The sequence below is a fragment of the Liolophura sinensis genome, chromosome 1, assembly GCF_032854445.1.
Source record: "Liolophura sinensis isolate JHLJ2023 chromosome 1, CUHK_Ljap_v2, whole genome shotgun sequence".
NCBI lineage: Eukaryota > Metazoa > Mollusca > Polyplacophora > Chitonida > Chitonidae > Liolophura > Liolophura sinensis.
Genome location: NC_088295.1, coordinates 77,857,790 through 77,878,314, shown reverse-complemented (window position 1 = coordinate 77,878,314; position 20,525 = coordinate 77,857,790). Strand labels below are relative to the sequence as shown.

The 20,525-nt window shown below is 37.4% G+C and overlaps 1 protein-coding gene across 3 annotated transcripts; it reads right to left on the bottom strand.

Annotated features, from left to right (window-relative positions):
• Positions 1–2,265: 2,265 nt before the first annotated feature.
• LOC135461572 (F-box/LRR-repeat protein 20-like) lies at positions 2,266–18,453 on the bottom strand. 3 transcript variants are annotated; one of them, XM_064738729.1, is made up of 16 exons: positions 18,328–18,453; positions 17,750–17,860; positions 15,891–15,958; positions 15,095–15,149; positions 14,620–14,694; positions 14,082–14,176; positions 13,544–13,612; positions 13,071–13,166; positions 12,295–12,421; positions 11,955–12,029; positions 10,067–10,197; positions 9,581–9,641; positions 9,005–9,052; positions 8,234–8,290; positions 6,499–6,711; positions 2,266–3,377 (listed from the first exon to the last, which is right to left on the bottom strand). In XM_064738729.1, exons 2-16 carry the CDS (start codon positions 17,804–17,806, stop codon positions 3,270–3,272), a joined length of 1,335 nt encoding a protein of 444 aa, XP_064594799.1. In that variant the 5' UTR covers positions 17,807–17,860; positions 18,328–18,453; the 3' UTR covers positions 2,266–3,269. The 3 variants fall into 3 exon arrangements, with proteins under 3 accessions (XP_064594799.1, XP_064594798.1, XP_064594800.1); XM_064738728.1 differs by lacking the exon at positions 18,328–18,453 and having other exon boundaries at positions 17,750–17,875; XM_064738730.1 differs by lacking the exon at positions 18,328–18,453 and having other exon boundaries at positions 9,005–9,049; positions 17,750–17,875.
• Between the last annotated feature and the right edge of the window lie 2,072 nt (positions 18,454–20,525).

The window sequence follows — 20,525 nt, the reverse complement described above, 5'->3', positions numbered from 1 at the left end:
AGTATATGTGACTAGGCTTATATAGGCCTCCAGGCAGTAAGAAAAGCTGTTGTCAAGAATCTGAAAAAGGAAAAATGCTTTACAAACATACAACCAATAGCGGCAATACAATATTTTCACGACTGTTTAATTGAAATGAATGGCCATATTTCATAAAAAGAAAAATAATAATAAAAAAGAAAAAAAAGCCTCACGGTAGTTAGGAGATAAAATAGGTTGTAACTATCGATTTGGGGAAAGACGAGAGACGTTTCCCTGTTGATCTAATGATGGTGTTTCAGCGACAATAGTTATAAGCTCGTCCCAAAAATATCACGACCGATGACAAATCGGCTGTGCAATCAGCAAATCACTTACACAAATTTATGCTAGAGTATTTTCCCCCAGCCACTTACCAGCCCACTCTCCATATACATCCACACCCCAACTGCCACTCCATCACATCTTATTTTAATTATAATTGTTGTTTGTCTTGTGATACTTAACATTTTTGCAAGTGAACATGATAGCAGTGAGTTAATGGGCGAAGGAAACCAGTGTAAACATGCACTAATCTTCAGCGAGTTACTGTCCCATGAGACACATACATACAGGTACACCAATACATGTACATGCTTGGGGAAGGTAAATAGTCCTTGTAGTCGTATATTTCTCTAGTATATACCTTACAGTACAACAAGCGTTATATGTGAAACCAGCCTACGGCTTTTGCCCCAAAGAACAAGCCGAAAAAAATCAAGTTAAATTCCTATTAATTTATCAGTAAAAGTTTTGAAGAAAAGTATACACCAAATGCCATTTGTGTAATCAATGATTTCTATATTTACCTTTTATTAAATTCGCAAACAAAACAAAACTAACAGATACATCAGGAGCAGCATATAAATGTTTTTGGCTTTGAGTAAGTTAAATGTATCAAAGTAACCAAGTGACAAAGAAAATGTTTTTGAAATTTCAACCCTAATTTCTCTGAATACTGAAATATATTAGAAACACCTGGTTAAAACATAGCATATACCATAATTGGTACATACGAACTAATGCCAAGTTCTGTTTCACAAAAATATTCATAATAGACATCAGTGCGGTTAGAATATTTTCGTCCTGTTCTGATTGGCCCAGAGAAAATAGTTTTTCTGCAAGTGTGAAAAAAAAACTATAGCTCACGGATTACAACAGAAACCAGGTTCAAATACTTTTTCTTTTCAGTACCATCCACATCACATCCAGTGTTATAATGCTCTTATGTGTTTTCACAATGATCATCAAGTCAAAAAGCAATAATATTTCAAGACGAAAAACACTTTCTTCACGTATAATATGCTCTCTGACCCTTATTTTCTACATGATTAATAACACAATAAACTTGCTATGTTAAAATCTTAATCTTTACAGCTCAGGAATTGATTCAAGTTGTGAACGATTAAATGGAAATGTATAAAATTTAAATTAAATTTGACTGATAGATCACAGAATGACAAAACTGGTATTTGTATAAAAAAGTTATGTAGATGAGAAATACCTCTAGCCTGCCCTAATCCCAAGATCCATACTTACCTGGTACCATATCAATCATTGACTCAAGTCTAAGGCCAGCTCTACAAAGGGATTATGTACGGCGCATATAAATGTCAACTGTGAATGAAAATGTATTTTTCAGTGCCATAGCATTAGCCTGTGGGTATTTGTGTTCTAACGATACCTGACACAAGACAGAAGGCTAATGTAGGGCTATGTGCTTAAGAGATGTACAGTAGCACAGCCATTCCCTTCCCAAATGGTTAAAAATACTTTGACATTAATTACACTGGTAAAGAACACTCCCATAAATTGACAAAAATATTCGTATCCCCTTGAGAGCTCTTCGCAGTACGCAGAAATGCTTATCCGAAAAGGTACTGTATTTTACCTAAAGTTTGGCCCATAAAAATGCACTTTCTGGGGCATATTAAGCCATTAAAACAATATTTTTGATGCCAACATTTAAGATTTTCTGATAATAAATTGATCAAAACTTCAATACACACTCTTATGTGGTCACATTTGGTGGAAGAATCAGTCAAAATGAAGCAGAATGTGTCAGTATTTACAAGTTACTTACGTCAAATTGAGTTAATTTATTTATTTATTTGTCTATCATTTAGGCCCAAATTTTCTTAAATATTTGACTAGCATTACAGCAGTCAATTTTTCCTCACTAAGTACGTTGCAATTCCTCAAATCAGACATCAGTCAATCTAGCCATATGTCACGCTGTCAATGTCAATATGTCAAAGTCCAATTTCAGATGACCATATAACAACCAACCCTACAAGTCTGCGAACTTAGAACTGGAATTTAGCTTTAATGGTGTCTGACGACTCACAACAGTCAGAACATTGTTCTCATAAAACTAATTTTGTGCATGTTGTAAATGGACTTTCTAAAGTCATAATATATAATTACTGTCATTATTATTACCTGGGATCAGGGCAGAGTCGATAACGGTGCCAAAATGCAGAAACAACCTCAAGATCTAAGTTCGGACAGAAACCAATTACATAAACATACATTTTACACCCATGTCATTATAAAAACCATCATAATGAGGTGTCAGTGGCTGATTATAATACACTGCTGGTAGATTTATCTCGATACTGGCATACACATCAAATAAGGCAGATCTCATCAGATCTGGAAAGCATAGAGCTGGCTATATAGACTGTACAAGTACTGCAAACATACAACTTATGCCTAACATCAAACCATTCTAAGCACTCAATAGGTAACAAGCATATAATCTTTCATTATGAATAAATATACATGATCAGAGAAAGACTGATAGAGATATCTGTTATGTACAGTATCTAAGATGATATCAACTGGCAATGTTCCACTGAGTGTAGCCATGAATCAACATGTTGGTTCTCCTCACTCCTTTGTAGGGATAATAAAATAATCTATCCATAGGCCAGACTTTGGCGCAGGGATAGCTGATCACAGTCATAACATCCACAACACAGCCATGGCACCTGTAGTCAGTGTACGCCACACCGTTCACCTCCCGGCTAGTGATAAAACAGAAGTAAAGCTCTCTCCATCTCTCCGAGATAGTCAAAAGCCAATGGACATTTTTTTCATTGCATCGAAACAAGCGGGAACACTACTAGTTGTATGGTGATGGAGTCCCCGGGAATGCAGCTCGCGCCCTGACCTCCCCATAGGGCATAACTTTGGGCACTTCCTAACGGCAACCGTGTGTTTGAGTATGTGGAGCACAAGAGCCGGTGTCAGAGAATGATACAGCATCTGCAGTACCTCTGTCTGCCCCCTCCCACTGACGCAGGCGGAGTTACAGGGGCAAAGTAAGCGTGGACACGAATGTTCGGTAAATGCATCTGAAAAAATACAAATATAAGATAGGCTGAATAAGCAGAACACGTGCTACATATACAAAAGGATGTTTTCCTTCAATCTCACCTTAAACTAAGCAATGGTATTCATTAATCTGTTTTCTAATTTTTTTCTTTTGATTTTATTTAAAACTATTTACTACTGCAAATGGATTTTCTTTTTTTATGTTACTTAAAACTAGGTAATTATGCCCTAAATCCTGCACTGTAATTGAATATTATAGTATATGATGTGATCCGCATTACATCATTACACATCAGTACATTATACACTTATACATGTAGGTCTGTCATGGTCTTTCAGTTTCAGTCACTTCAGTATGTACATGTACATGTACTTAATTATTCATAGATTTGTGTTTTACGCCATCAGAATGAATATTACACTTATATGATGGCTGTCCTGTTTATACTTAAAGGATTTCAGGTGGAACCCTGGGATGACCAACAAGCTTTGCCAGGTGCATGACAAATGTAATAACCAAGCACGATGGAACCCTGGGATGACCAACAAGCTTTGCCAGGTGCATGACAAATATACTATCCAAGCACGGTGGAACCCTGGGATGACCAACAAGCTTTGCCAGGTGCATGACAAATATACTATCCAAGCATGGTGGAACCCTGGGATGACCATCAAGCTTTGCCAGGTGCATGACAAATATACTATCCAAGCAAGATGGAACCCTGGGATGACCAACAAGTTTTGCCAGGTACATGACAAATGTAATAACCAAGCATGGTGGAACCCTGGGATGACCAACAAGCTTTGCCAGGTGCATGACAAATATACTAACCAAGCATGGTGGAACCCTGGGATGACCAACAAGCTTTGCCAGGTGCATGACAAATATACTAACCAAGCATGGTGGAACCCTGGGATGACCAACAAGCTTTGCCAGGTGCATGACAAATATACTATCCAAGCACGGTGGAACCCTGGGATGACCAACAAGCTTTGCCAGGTGCATGACAAATATACTATCCAAGCAAAATGAAACCCTGGGATGACCAACCAGTTTTGCCAGGTACACGACAAATGTAATAACCAAGCATGGTGGAACCCTGGGATGACCAACAAGCTTTGCCAGGTGCATGACAAATATACTATCCAAGCACGGTGGAACCCTGGGATGACCAACAAGCTTTGCCAGGTGCATGACAAATATACTATCCAAGCAAGATGGAACCCTGGGATGACCAACAAGTTTTGCCAGGTACACGACAAATGTAATAACCAAGCATGGTGGAACCCTGGGATGACCAACAAGCTTTGCCAGGTGCATGACAAATAAACTAACCAAGCATGGTGGAACCCTGGGATGACCAACAAGCTTTGCCAGGTGCATGACAAATATACTAACCAAGCATGGTGGAACCCTGGGATGACCAACAAGCTTTGCCAGGTGCATGACAAATATACTATCCAAGCACGGTGGAACCCTGGGATGACCAACAAGCTTTGCCAGGTGCATGACAAATATACTATCCAAGTAAAATGGAACCCTGGGATGACCAACAAGTTTTGCCAGGTACACGACAAATGTAATAACCAAGCATGGTGGAACCCTGGGATAACCAACAAGCTTTGCCAGGTGCATGACAAATATACTATCCAAGCACGGTGGAACCCTGGGATGACCAACAAGCTTTGCCAGGTGCATGACAAATATACTATCCAAGCAAGATGGAACCCTGGGATGACCAACAAGTTTTGCCAGGTACACGACTAATGTAATAACCAAGCATGGTGGAACCCTGGGATGACCATCAAGCTTTGCCAGGTGCATGACAAATATACTAACCAAGCATGGTGGAACCCTGGGATGACCAACAAGCTTTGCCAGGTGCATGACAAATATACTAACCAAGCATGGTGGAACCCTGGGATGACCAACAAGTTTTGCCAGGTGCATGACAAATATACTAACCAAGCATGGTGGAACCCTGGGATGACCAACAAGCTTTGCCAGGTGCATGACAAATATACTATCCAAGCATGGTGGAACCCTGGGATGACCAACAAGCTTTGCCAGGTGCATGACAAATATACTATCCAAGCAAGATGGAACCCTGGGATGACCAACAAGCTTTGCCAGGTGTATGACAAATATACTATCCAAGCACGGTGGAACCCTGGGATGACCAACAAGCTTTGCCAGGTGCATGACAAATATACTATCCAAGCACGGTGGAACCCTGGGATGACCAACAAGCTTTGCCAGGTGCATGACAAATATACTATCCAAGCAAGATGGAACCCTGGGATGACCAACAAGTTTTGCCAGGTACACGACAAATGTAATAACCAAGCATGTTGGAACCCTGGGATGACCAACAAGCTTTGCCAGGTGCATGACAAATATACTAACCAAGCACGGTGGAACCCTGGGATGACCAACAAGCTTTGCCAGGTGCATGACAAATATACTAACCAAGCATGGTGGAACCCTGGGATGACCAACAAGCTTTGCCAGGTGCATGACAAATATACTAACCAAACACGGTGGAACCCTGGACTGACAAACAAGCTTTGCTAGGTGCATGTCAAATATACTAAGCAAGCACAGCCACTGAAGTCAATATTGATGAATGCTAGACAGAGTGCCCATTACTTTCATGGAATTTTGCTGAACATAATTTCAAGACAATAACAAATGATTTTAATATTATCAGTACTTCACATAATTCCACCTGATGTTTCACCAACTTCATGATAATGCTTCTGTTTTACAGTTCTCACAGGAAGGTGATCAGATGGTGAAAAATAACATGAAATTACAAGTGGTTTACTGTGACTTTACAAACATACTGATCCTTGAAAATATGCTTGTATTCTGTACGCAGACAACATGAGTAAATAGGGATACTGAGCACTGCTTTGTTCCTCAATAGACTTCAACAAAGTGCAGGTGTCCTTCAGTTAAGATCAATAACTGAAACAGAATCATAACCTTGGATATTGCATATCTAAGCTTGTCTAAGCTTTGACTTTACATCTGTCTCCTCTTTGTGTCCTGTCTCTGCTGAGTCAGGGGGTACAATGGGCACTGTGTGGTCACTGCTGTTACATGTGCCTGGACAATTAGCTTATGTGTGCACTCACCCTAAGCTTGCGTATTCCTGCTCGTGTAATCAGCTGACAGTCGTACAGCTCTATTCTCTCAAGGCCCTGACAACCCATTAAGTGGTCTAGGGAGGCGTCAGTTATCAGAGGACAATTATCCAGTTCCAACACTTGCAAATGTTCTGTAGCACAAGGGCTTCCCCCAAGGTGGCGAATTCCCTCGTCTGTAATTAACTCACAGTGAGACAATGTCTGCAAATATGATAGAAAACATATTAATATACAAACACAACACAATGTGCAAATTTAGAATATCTCTCACTTTACATAAACAAATGTAAATGTAGTATCTAAATTATTTCCTGATACTCAAGCTAAAACATGGTTTGAGCAACTTTACATGGAATCAAAGGCAAAACTTTGATTTCACTTGTCAGGTTTACGAGGAAAACTGACAAATCAACAAGGAAACCACACCTTGTCAGATATGTTGAGACTGGTTTTTTTAGGGTGTGTTGCTTAGTTTGGCTTTATCTAGATTGTTTCATGAGCCAGTCATGGTGTTCTTTGACCGCACTGCTGATACATGGAGTTTGAATGGAGAAGAGTAGCAATCAGAAAAGAATACAGTGTATATGAAAATCCACTAACGCACTAAGTACCAGAACAAGAGTAATTATGAAAATAATTACCCAACTGCAACTTACATATGCACAACTTTAGATTATAGGCAAGATGTATGCTACTTTTCATGGAAATAGGTTCAATACTTTAGGAAGAGTTGCATGGACAAAATCTGAACACATGGAAAAGCACAATTCAGCAAACTCATAAATGAGGGTAAAATAATTACCCATTTGCCATAAAACTTAACCATACACAAGTTCAGTTAACAGACTAGATGTATGGTAAGTTTCATAAAAATTGGCACATTAGTCTGGGAGGAGATGCATGGACAAAAACTGAATATATGGACAAAAACTGAATATATGGACAAAAACTGAAAACATGAACACTGTTACACAGAGTCTTAAAAAGGGGGGTAATTACGAAACTAATTGCCTGATTGCCATTTAACTTAAGCATGCACAAGTTCAGATGATAGACAAGAAGTATGGTAAGTTTCATTGAAATCAGCACAACAGTTTGGGAGGAGATGTATGGACAAAATTGTGTCTACAGACAGACGGACAGACAAAATTATATGTGGTGAGAGAGCCCTTTGATTCATTGCTAAACCCATACATTACCACCAAGCTTACAGGGGCTAGTTGCTTTTCCTATCTATGTCCCCATAATGCAACTGCTACATGCACTCATGAATGAAACTATTTATATTCACAGAATTTAGTTGGAAATACAAATGTGATCTCCATAACACACAGTGAAACTATAACCATGTCATACCATTCAGCTGACATGTATCTCCTCTTAAAGGAGAAGGAAATAAGGTACAAATCAGCTATGTTACAGGTTGATGAAAAGTTTAACACTGCCCTCAATATATACATGTAAATCTGAACTTGAACACACCATACTGATTCAGTACACCATGCAATCCTGCATTTCTTCATTGTACATGTACACACCCAACCCAAGGTTAAAAATGCCAAATTGCGTGCGGACACAGAATCATAACACCTCACCTTATTTCGTAGTGAAGAGTTGACATCATGCAGTCAATAAAATCTGAATGTGTAATCAATTACCTCCCTTTAATATCAGCTAGGCAGCACTATGCCATGACAGCCAGGAGACACTTTTGATAACTTACCAATGTGGTCAGTTTTGGACAGTGTAAAGCTAAATGTCCTAATGTTGCATCAGTAATCTGTGAAAAGGAGATTCAAACAGATATAATAATCATACATACATCTTTTTGTTGTATGGTCACCAAATGCAAATTAGCACACTGAACTTGGCTATGTAACTCATCAATATACTAATAGGTCTCTAATCTCTGTATTGAACATTTTAATCAAATTTTAAACAGACTCTCAGCTTTTCCCTTAAGATTAGATGGCCATGATGAACCCACAATGTTTACTAAATTGACATACAGAATAAATTTTTCAAACGTCTACAAAGTAAAGTTTAGCACCAAAACAGCAGTATATTTACTCTCTTAAGACATTTGGCTTTGAACTACAGAGTTAGATAGCACCATAATTACCCAATTCCCGTTATTTGGTATGCAAAAAATTCTTTTCTGTGAAGAATCCTTTGTAGATAATCTATGATATATTTAGAGGTAGTAACACACAATAACCTCAGCTTCCCTACACATTTCTTTAATTTCAAATTCAATGGTAAACACACTTTGACAAATGAAAATTATAAATCATTATCATCATAAAATATGAACGGCTGCAAATTTGAAAAGAGAAGAAAATTAGAAAATATCACTATTTCTTTATATTGTACTGCAAATGTTTTTTGTTATCTTTTTTCTAAAAAGTCAACATCGCTATAACACTTTAGGATGTCTGTTTAAACAATACTATTAGGGTTACTAGATAATGTGATTATAATAGCAAGTACATACCAAAACACAGTCCTCCAAGTCCATCTTCTGAAGGCTGTTGCTGTTCTGCTTTGAAAGTTAGAATCATATCCAGTATAAAACCATTGCAAACCATTAAATATAAAAGTGTACTGAAATCTTGTCATAGATGGGTTTTACCTTGAGTCTAAACTGAAGATTTCTGGCCCAAAACATCCGTATTCAGTAATCAAATTAAATCTGTATTACCAAGAACAGCTCACATTACATGTATTACATGTTAAAATGATTTTAAAATTAAAAAAGTTAAAATGAGATCTGTTTCATACAGGTTAGACTGATATTCTTTGAAGGGTATTTATTTGGACAATTCTAAAAGAACAGCGAAAATAAATTTAGACTAAATTTGCACTAAGTGTTTTTTTTTTTGGAAAAATCTCATAAGATTGTAACAAATTTAGGCTCTCATAATTACAATTAAAAAATTGTTTTATCACTGGTACAAAATACATGTATTTCTAATGCAAAACTTTCCTCTAGCAGTGCAATACACAGCTGCTATTCAGCCTATCTGCACACACAGATGTTGGTTGAATGGTTGAATGGAAATCATCTCACCTTCGCTAACGCCTGAAAACCATGGTCTGTAAATTGTGAGCACGCTGCAACTTCTAATGTCCTATAACATCAAATTTATTTATTCACTTGACTGGTGTTTTATGCTGTGCTCAGGAATATTTGCTGGCGGTGAGCTTTACAGTGGGAGGAATTTGGGCAGAGCATGGGGTAAGCCACTGTCCATCCGCATGTTGCTGGCAGACCCTGATGGCATTGCCAGGGTACAAACACTTTAATGTCATCTTATTAGTCCAATTTACACCAGATCATTTAAATACGTAGAGAAATTCCAATAAATGAAGAGACTGTAATAAAATATCGCCTAACATGGCTTTTCATAGAACAAAATATATCAAACCAATATCCTGTGTCAGTACATACATGTACATGTAAAACATTACTGATTAATAACAATGAAAATGTTGTAATCACTAAAAATCATATGATCAAATATATACATAGGACTCATTTGGCGACTGGTCATACCGTAAGTCTCGACAACCTTGTCCTAATGCCACCAAAGATGCGTCTGTGAGCTGGGAACACTGGGACACACAGAGGAACTGCAAGTCATGACAGTGATCACTGAGACTGTGGACAGCTTCATCTGTAACCTGCTGTATACCAGAACAAAAACACCCTTCAAAACATGACACATACTGGTCTCAACATCGCACAATGAAAGCGTTTCCTCAATACATCAAATATGTGCATGAAATGTTTCCTCAATACATCACGTTTGTGTATGAAAAGTTTCCTCAATATATCACGTGTGTATGAAAATGTTTCTTCTATGCATCACATGTGAATGAAAATGTTTCCTCAATACATCAAATATGTGTATGAAAATGTTTCCTCTATATATTACGTATGTATGAAAATGTTTCCTCAATACATCAAATAAGGGTATGAAAAGGTTTCCTATAAACATCACGTGTGTATGGAAATGTTTCCTATGTACATCATTTGTGTATGAAGGTGTTTCCTCTATACATCATGTGTGCATGAAAATGTTTCCTCAATACATCAAGGAAGTGTATGAAAATGTTTCCTATATAAGTCACGTGTATGGAAATGTTTCCTATATACTTGACTTGTGCATGAAAATGTTTACTCAATACAACACGTGTCTGAAAATGTTTCAAACAACAAAACATCAAATATGTGTATGAAAATGTTTCCTCAATACGTCATGTGTATGAAAATGTTTTCTCTATAGATAACAAACTTAATGAAATGTTTCCTAAAATGTACTATATTTATACAAAGTCCTCTACTGGCCTTCCTTTATTTTCTTTATACGTCATATGTGTATATGTTTCCTCAATGAAAAGTTTCCTCAATGCATCAAATGTGTGCGAAAATGTTTCTTCTATACATCACATGTGTATGAAAGTGTTTCCTATATATATCACGTGTGTATGAAATTGTTTCCTCTATACATCACATACGTGTCTGAAAATGTTTCGTAAATACATCAAATAAGTGTATAAATATGTTTCCTCTATACATAATATGCGCATGAAAATGTTCCTCAAAACATCACATGTGTTTGAAAATGTTTCCTCAATGCAGCACATGAACTGTATTTATGGAAAGTCTTCAACTGGTCTTCCTAAATTTTCATATAAAATAGCCAGTTTTGCAGCTGATACATGTATATCTACTGTATCCAAAGTTTTGTAACATGTATGAAAATGCACTTTCAGAAGCACATGAAAACCAATGACGCCAACACTTCAGTTTTTCTGACAAGAAATCATTTAAACTCCACAAAAAAAGATTACAAATGGCACCATGAGGTGAATGAATCAACCAAAATCAAGTAAAAATGTGTCGCTCAAAAAAGCTAACCTTTAGGTGAAATACAGTATTTGCAGTTTAACACCTGATAACTTTTTAAAACATTGAAACCCATTCATCAAGACCTTTTTTAAAGTGCCATACTGGCAGCTTCAAATTCAATTTAGAGTTAATGACACTGAGACAAAGCACAAGTCTCATGAAATTATAAAAACAAGTTAATGAATTTTTCATATTATTGATGATGGCAGTAAGTTTAAGGGTGGTAGAAAGTGCCTGGAATGGCTAACCCCATCCATCCCCATACACCATACTCAAGAGTATTTCACTTATGCAATAGGGGTCAACATTAAGGGAAGAGAAAACCAGACAGAGCTTGAAGAAACCAGGCAGAGCTCGGGGAAACTAGGCAGAGCTCGGGAAACCAGGCAGAGCTCGGGGAAAACCCACAATCATCCGCAGGTCGCTGGAAGAGCAGTTAAATGTGAAATTATGTATACATTCGGATTTCTAACAGGATCAAACACTATGATAATTAATATTTTCATGCAAGTTTTCATAGTTTACTTACTGAACAACTGTGTAAATTTATTGTTTTCAAGTCAGGACAATTCTCTGCTAAATGTGCAATACCACCATCTGAGATCTGCAAAGAAAAATAATCCCCATCTTTATATACAGTGGTGAATTTCTTTCCACGATGATCTGAATGCCCAACCCACTTGCTGATTTGAAACCATGGCAAACTATAATGCATACAATTTTAACACTGAGATTATATTTATGGATATATATATTCTGACCTGTCACAAAACATAAGTTAATTAAACATAAATAAAAAATATATTTATTTCTTTGATGGGTGCTTTAGCTGTACTCAAGAATTTTCTTTTGGTACAGTAAATACAAACCTGTAAGCAACCTTTACAGAGAAATGATGTCAGCTTTTTGCAGCCCTTGGCCAGAGCCTCTACCCCATCATTGTTCAATCGACTACACCATGATATGTTCAAATACTCCAAGTTAGGACAGCCATCACTGAAACAAATGTAAAACATTTATTCAGTTATTCTGGTCACGTATAACAAGGGCATAATTAACTAATACAGTTCTAAAAGCTATGATGTTGTACAAAGCTTGAGCAATGAAGGAACCTTCGTAATTCTGATTCCTTTTGAGTAAATAAACTGAATAAAGACACAATTATCCTTTTAGCCACCTCACACAGATGTTACTGCCAATTAACAGTGAAAGGAAGATGCTGAATCTAAATTCTGTCATTTATAATGGAAACAACTTGATCTAGGGAATAATGCCACAAGGTGATGTGATTTACAGAAAAAATTACGATAAAACGATTTTATGCCAACTTTTATATACGTAGCACAACACACAGCCAGAAATATTTGAATTCCAGAATTACTCTCTACAACTGTGTTTAAAATCGTTCATAGAACACAGGAAATTCACCATACCAAACACTTCTCTACCATCACTGGAGAAATAACTGTTCAAAACCGGCATTAACAATGTATCATATTTGGCTATCACGTTCTTTAGATGCTTCAAATGCATCTATAACATCCAAACATTAGCCTGACAGTTGAAAAGATGTAAATATTTCAGATCTATAAATTAAAAATGTTATTGAGGAAAAAGCAAAATAAAAAAATAAGACAAATATTACCTGAGGGATTTGAGAGAGTTGTTGGTAATCAGTGCACACGATGACAAGTCCAGGTACATTAACTTGAAACAATACCTTCCTAAACTTTCACTTGTTCTGTCAACAGAAAATGTTACAATCAACTATAACAAGACATTAGTAGCCTTGCATTACAGACATCAACTGATACCAGTGCTCAGAACTGCACAGACATTACATAATCCTGTTGTAAATCAGCTGTGATGTAAAGCATTTTAACAGGAGGCTAAACAGAACTTTTCAACAATGATTGCATTTACAGTAAAAGGTCAGTGGTAGGCTCAACATAGCAATGTGAAGTCAATGCCAATTTTTGTGTTACTTTATTAATACATTTAAGAAGTCTCACCTTAACTATGGTGAAAAACGACAGGGCTGAATTAAAATATAATACCATTTAATTAAAGGGAACAAGTTTTGCTAGCATATACAGTTTTTTACTCTTTAGTACTTACATGTCTGTTATTTTCTTGCACTCAGTCAGGCTTAATTTTTCTATGTTTCTACACTGCTGTGCAAATGTCCTGTATCGCCCAAAGACAAATAAAATACAGATTAAGCACTGTGGTAAACAACACTTATAAGTAAGAGCCAAAGAAAAAAAGACAAGGGAGACAACTTTAATTATGATAACAGCAGTTTGGTCTATAGTGCATGTGCCTGGCCCATTTCTGGCTACTTCTTCTGTATGCCCTCAGTAGCTATGAGCTCCGAAAAAGAATGTATAATCTACTGCGATCATCTCTGATGAGAAACCGCAAGCTTTGTGTGACATCCAACACAAACTGTGTACAATTCCAAATGTGCTTTTAACATTGTAGTTATCAAAATCAAACTTGTGAACCATAACAGTACCAAGGACAAAAGACTGTTAGACGTTATTCGAAACAGGTTTCAAACTTCAGCTTCATCCAATCAAATATCATTAGATAAGGAAAAATAGTTTTATCTGGAATTATGTGTATAAAAATCAATGAATGAATGAAAACTTACGTTAAAGCAGCATCCGTTATACTTTGACAACCTCTCAAGCTAAGAGATTTGAGGAATCCTCCACATCGTTTGGCTATATTCTCAACCACTGGGCCCTGCAAAACATCCAATAGCATCTTAAGTGAAATGGTACAAAAACTGTTCAGTGCAATGACAATGGGATATTAAAAGGACGTGGTTTTCATACTATAAATATATATACATGTATACAAGGGCGTACCATGTGGTACCTTCTTTGTCACACGCCAGCGACTATAACGTAACGCAACATTAGGTTTTTTAGCATGAAACTACGAGAAGTCTCACTAAGAGTAATTTTTCTTCCTTAAATACTTCTATTCCTTTATTTTGCACAGAAAATGGTAAAAGTGGACAATACTGAAAATAATGACATAAATTTGAATTAATCAGCCCAAGTGCATGAATATTTAATCCTTCATTAAGTGCTAAACTCCTCCATCTACTTTTAATATTGTAAAGAATAATATATTAGCATGGACTATATGTACATGTATGTAGTTACAGAAATCATATTTACCTCAACATCACGCTGAAAAGAAAACAGGTCAACTCTCTGCCAGTTGCTTCCATCCAAGGCCAAAAGGTTCCAATACTACAAATACAAATTGATAACAAACATACAGACCTAACACAGATTTGGTGTATAACAGGTTATGATCCAAGTCATTCAATCCATATATTGAATGTTTTACTAATAAAACACAAGCAAGGAATGAAGAAATTATCTGCATATATGTCATATGCATCAACAATGTGTCAAAAAATTTGAATCCCGTCCCCCTCCCCATCCTCTTCCCAAGTTGTGTTTTTTTACAGCTACCACTGTTGATGTCACAGGAGCTGGCTACTTTATGTAATTGCAGCAGTGACCACTGGCATTTTTATGCCCCAACAATAAAGCTGGGAAGCTTTTCTTGTACTTGTATATGTTAGAACAACATATGGCGGAATAAAAACTGAATGTTAGAAAATATAAATGTTTTAACACTAACCCGTGATACTTGAGCACATCGACAGAGAGTCACAACATCTAAGAAGGAAAATATTCTGGAATATAAATAAAAGGCATACTGTTTTATATTTAGAGCCCAATATGCCACTTACATGTATGGGTGATTGGTAACTGTAGTGAAATAAATAAGCTTCTGTCTAGGAAGGGTAAGTTTCACCAACCCAAACACAGTAAAACACATTAAGACTAATCTGAAGCAGTTATATCTGTCAATACATATGCAGTCTTTGTATGCACCAGCATGTGCCTAGAGATAAATCCCTTCAGGTTCACGTTTTCAGGTCTCTTCATTCCTAAGGCTTTGTCCAACCTTTAAAAAATTGCAGGTTATTAAAGTACATGACGCCAGACTACTTTTAGGCACAACAAGTTAATCATTAAATTTTAAATTCGTAGCTATATTTTCTTTTCAAGAAGTTCGCTGTCATTAATAGCCTATATGTATTGAGTTAATATACAACATCTGTGTGGGGGCCTCTGTGGCTTAGTTGGTTAGCGAGCTAGCACAGTGTTATGACCCAGAAGCCACTCACCAATGCGGTCGCTGTGAGTTCAAGTCCAGCTCATGCTGTCTTCCTGTCCTGTGCAACCTGCGCATGGTTGTGGGTTTCCCCGGGCTCTGCCTTATTCCTTCCACCATAATGCTGGCCGCCAACGTATAAGTGAAATATTCTTGAGTATGGCGTAGAACACAAACCAAATAAATAAATAAATACAACATTTGTCACATCATCTGCAACTAACTCTCCAGTGTATCACAACAGAGTGAAAATTACCGTAATAACAGTTCTTTGGGCAACTTTTTGTTTAATGGGGCTTCCTCATCACTGTACACATGTGTTACCTGTCAACACGCAGAAGAACACGTTGTCATCTTAATACAGAAAATTGATCAAATATTGTTTTACAGATACCATTGGATTACTATTTTGCTGGCAGTTACAAAGTAATGCATTCAGTTGCAATGATTCAAAATAGGGTTATATATGTATCACAGAAACTGTGTGACATAATGTTACAGTATATACATATAAAGAGAATACAGACTGAACAACAATCATCTCTCCTTAGAAACACTGTCCTCAAGAATTTCCTTACCCCATACTGTAACCATAACATAATACTGGGCAAAGGGACCAAGGCCTACATAGGGTTCGGAATCTTAAATATCCTACATTGCTCTGAACAATTTCTTATTTTGGTGCTCTGACACACACAATCTGTGAATTCTGGAGAGCCTCATTTGATCGACAGAAAATAAATTTCAACATTCTTCTTGTAAATAGGAAATACTTTCTCACTTCATGCAAGCTGCAAAAGCCAAAATAAATCTTTCTCTCCAATGCATAGCCACAGGTGTTTACAGTCATGTAGGCGTCTTTGAGGCTGAGTAGATAGCATGCTACAGGGCAGCGCAATGACCCGGGAGCTTGTAACCAACGCGGTCACTCTGAGTTCAAGCCCAGCTCAACCTTTGATCGTATGTGAGTTTCCCCCGGGCCCGGTTTCCTCTCAACACAATGCTGGCTACCGTCATATAAGAGAAATGTTCCTGAGTACAGTGTAAAACACTTATCAAATAAATAACTAAATATAATCATACACACAGTAATAAATGAACAACAATGATTCGGTTATAGCTATTTACTTGTGGCCTGTTTGATACGCTGGAGAGATTGGCCAAGAAACTGGTGTTGTTGTTCTAAAACATGATTTGCAATTTCCTATACTACATATTTATTTATGATATTTGCTTGTAGAAAAGCTTGAATGGGGCCTCAACTTTGAAAATGGGCGGTCTTGGGTGTGCACTGTCCTGATACTGTTGTGTGTATATAGAGCCTATTGCACAACATCCTGAATATCAAATTACATGCCAGCATCATGTTTTTCTTTCAACAACCCACAATTCGTTGGGTTTAATTTTTGAGTGCCTGTAAATGGTGGAAGGTGCAGTCAGATGTATAGCTTTACAGTGAAAGAAATTAGCATCATCTCTGAGGCTTAAATGTTTCACAGCTGAAGAATGGATTTCAGATACAACCATTCATCGGACATTAAATCTTTTACACTAAATGTCATTGTATATTGTAGATGATTCATGTTAAATGTGCTTGATGCCTTGATAAATACACACTACTTTATACAAGTCCAGACAGTCACATGTTATATATGTAGTACTCATACAGTAGGTTTTAACAACAAGTGCCCGAAATGACATTATATGTTTTTACTTTACATGTGTTGTTGTATTCCCTGTGACATCTCAAGAGAATTTCCATTTCCTCTTTTATGCTGCTTTGTTAATAAATTCGTGTGCTCACATGTGCAAAATCAAGAGAACAAAGGAAGCAAATTTATTCTCATTGACTCTGTTCTTTTGTCTTCACCATGGGAGTGTCATATGCTCGTAAATAGATCATGAATGTACTATACAGCCGAGCTGAAGGACGGAATTTCAATGGGACGTTGTCAGTGATGCAATGGAATGTCTGGGGGCTTCGGGAACAACTTTTGATAGGAGCAAACCCTTCTTGATCGGTCAAACAACCTCTCATTTCCGTCTAATGATGTACAATAAAAACGCTGCGTAAATAACGACAGACGGCCGCAAAGCGGCGAGAATGATACTTACATCTGATCTAGTTTTAGAGTGATGATTACCCACATGATTATGGTGGTTGTTCATCATATTTAACCATTTGTAGAAGCAAGTAATCGTCTCTTTCTTTCCTCTTGCCAATGTCTAAATGAAAATAATAACATCACAGAGCAAGCGAACCACTCATAAGACCTGTCATTTGATTGGGCGATAGAAAAAGCAGTAGGCTATGCGATCTTCTACGAAATGAGGCTATTGCATAATATTTATGCCCTGAGAGAAGGTCAATGGCAGAGGATATAGGAAGACTATGTATTGTATTACTTAAATACTGCCTGATTACAAAATTATTCATTTAAAAGGAATAATTCTATCCCGGAAGTGTCGACACCCATTTATCGGAGCTGTCAAAATCTGACCAATCATCTGCCACGTCTTAACTGGACTTGACAGCTCTGGGGGCACTTCGTCCCAAATGTTTTGGTTTGTCAGTGACGTCATAATCTGTGACTCAGAACCAGAACTATCAGCTGATATCAGTCGCCAAACGTTGCAGTTCGTTAAATTAACGTGAGATTAGACAAATGGAACATGTTAAAGCCACCACACACTCATGGTACTTAGGCTGTACAAAGTTTCAAGTCGTGCGAAGTGATCTTTCTGTACGGCATAGCTAGATGTCATCCCCACTGGCTCCCTCTCTGGCCGTGAGTGGGAAGGTCTGAAGCCTGCTCATTGTCGCAGGTTTTCCTCAGGCTCTGCCCAGCTTCCTCCCACCAGCTGGCTGTCGTCGTACAAGTAAATAAATAAATCTTCACACCTCATATAAGGAAACTGGACCGAATAACACTTTCTCTCTCCAATATGCCTAAGGTATCTATGAAGAAGCTGATATTTTTATAACGTATGTCAAAATTTTTCGAAGAAAATGGTAATGTGATATGATGGGTTTTTAAATACTAAGTTGCACCACAGATATTATGTCACACGATTTATAAACAGAATATATATAATATAAATAATAAATTTATATAATAAAGAAAAAAGCAATCTTTGATAGAGATTTTATTGGTCGCGTTCGTGCCACTAAAAGTGCAAACCTCTGCAGTGGTCAAAGGGAGAATACTCTTTTTACCTGACCGTTGTTGACAGAGCTGTAGCCTGGGGCACACATAATGGATGTTGTACCCATCAGTTGTACTCTGCGGGGAATGGTAGCATCTGATAATACGTATGTTTATGATGTACTTGAACTCAAAGCGACTGCAGACTGACTTATTGTGCTGCGCCAGTGCTCTAACCACTATAGGCCATGCAGAGAGGCCCCGTAATGGAGTATACATACGCTGTGGCATTTTGACAATCTAATTTTTTCATATGTTATGAAAAATATGTATACATGCGTATAAGTATATAGCTATCTCTTATTGCATGATCCTATACAAAGCTGGTTAGTCAATTCCTTTAAGCCTTATTTTGATAACTTTCTCGATAACATAACACCTTATACCTTAGACCAAATATATATATATACACACACACACACACACATATCTATGCATCGAAAAAGTGTCCTACACACGGTATGGAAACCATATCCTTTTATTTTTGCAATGTGGCACATCCGAGATATCGCAGTTCAAAATAAGCAAATCAAGCACATTGTGAGAATAAAAAGTGCCGGCATTTTAACAGTCATGCACATCTCTGTAACTCGATAACCAGCTGTTTCCGCTGACAACTTCGGAACCCCTGTCTTGGCTGTTAACGATAGGCCTATGTGCGTGGGGTACGAGTGACGTGATTTTGTATTTCCGGTTGCTCTAACGTGACGCATCCCATGACCTAGTAAGAATTACACATTAAAAGTTGATTTATATAGCGTTACGATACAAAAACCGTACGTAAAAAATCCTGTGGCCATTTAAAAATCTCCTTCCATCTTTCCCCCGAAACAACTACATTTAAATCCTTTTTTTTTAGTTTTCTTTGATGTGATGTCCTTGTTCAAGTGTCACACTATTAGTTACATGGTTACTCAGTGATAGGATACGCAGTGATAGGATATATGGTGTCAGTAACCTTATGAAGGTTACTGACATCACATATTTGCGTATCCTATCACTGAGTAACCATGTAATGAATTTATCCTGCAAAGGCCCATCAGTTAAATGCAGGAGATGGATGTATAGGTGAATCGCTTTAACGATGTGACCATTGTATTCACAGCCCAACAAAGGAAGCTAGCCTACCCGGCAGACACATTTGACGTCGTCTGCAGGGTTCGAGACGATATCTGTACCCCCATATGACGGTTGTTGTCCAATGAAAAGCTTAGTATTTTTTCTGACGCGGGATATATAACATATGTTACGCGAATGATTCCTACATATTGCATTGTCTCTAATTTTACATTGATCTGCGTGTGGTATCATGAACAGCTTTGTTACCTGCATGATACGTTCTGCACAACACTGCTCTTCTTAACTTATAGGCCTTTATGCATGCCGTAATAGCTCGCCATGCATGACATCAGGAGTAGACTGCAATCGTCTAATATTCTATTAAATATATTAAATACAGAGCTCTCCTTGAGTAGTTTCTTTACAGTGTAGAACTTATTTAAACGGTTTATTATTGAATAAGTCACGCCTCCGAGGACTGCATTCGATGTTTTATCCGTCTTGCTTGGGGGCGTCGAGCATGTACATGAGTGCATCATGCGGATTAGTCCAGACGCTTGACTCCATTGGCGTGCCTATGTTGTAACAAGGGTCTAGGTATCGTGCAAATATACTGCTACTTAAGC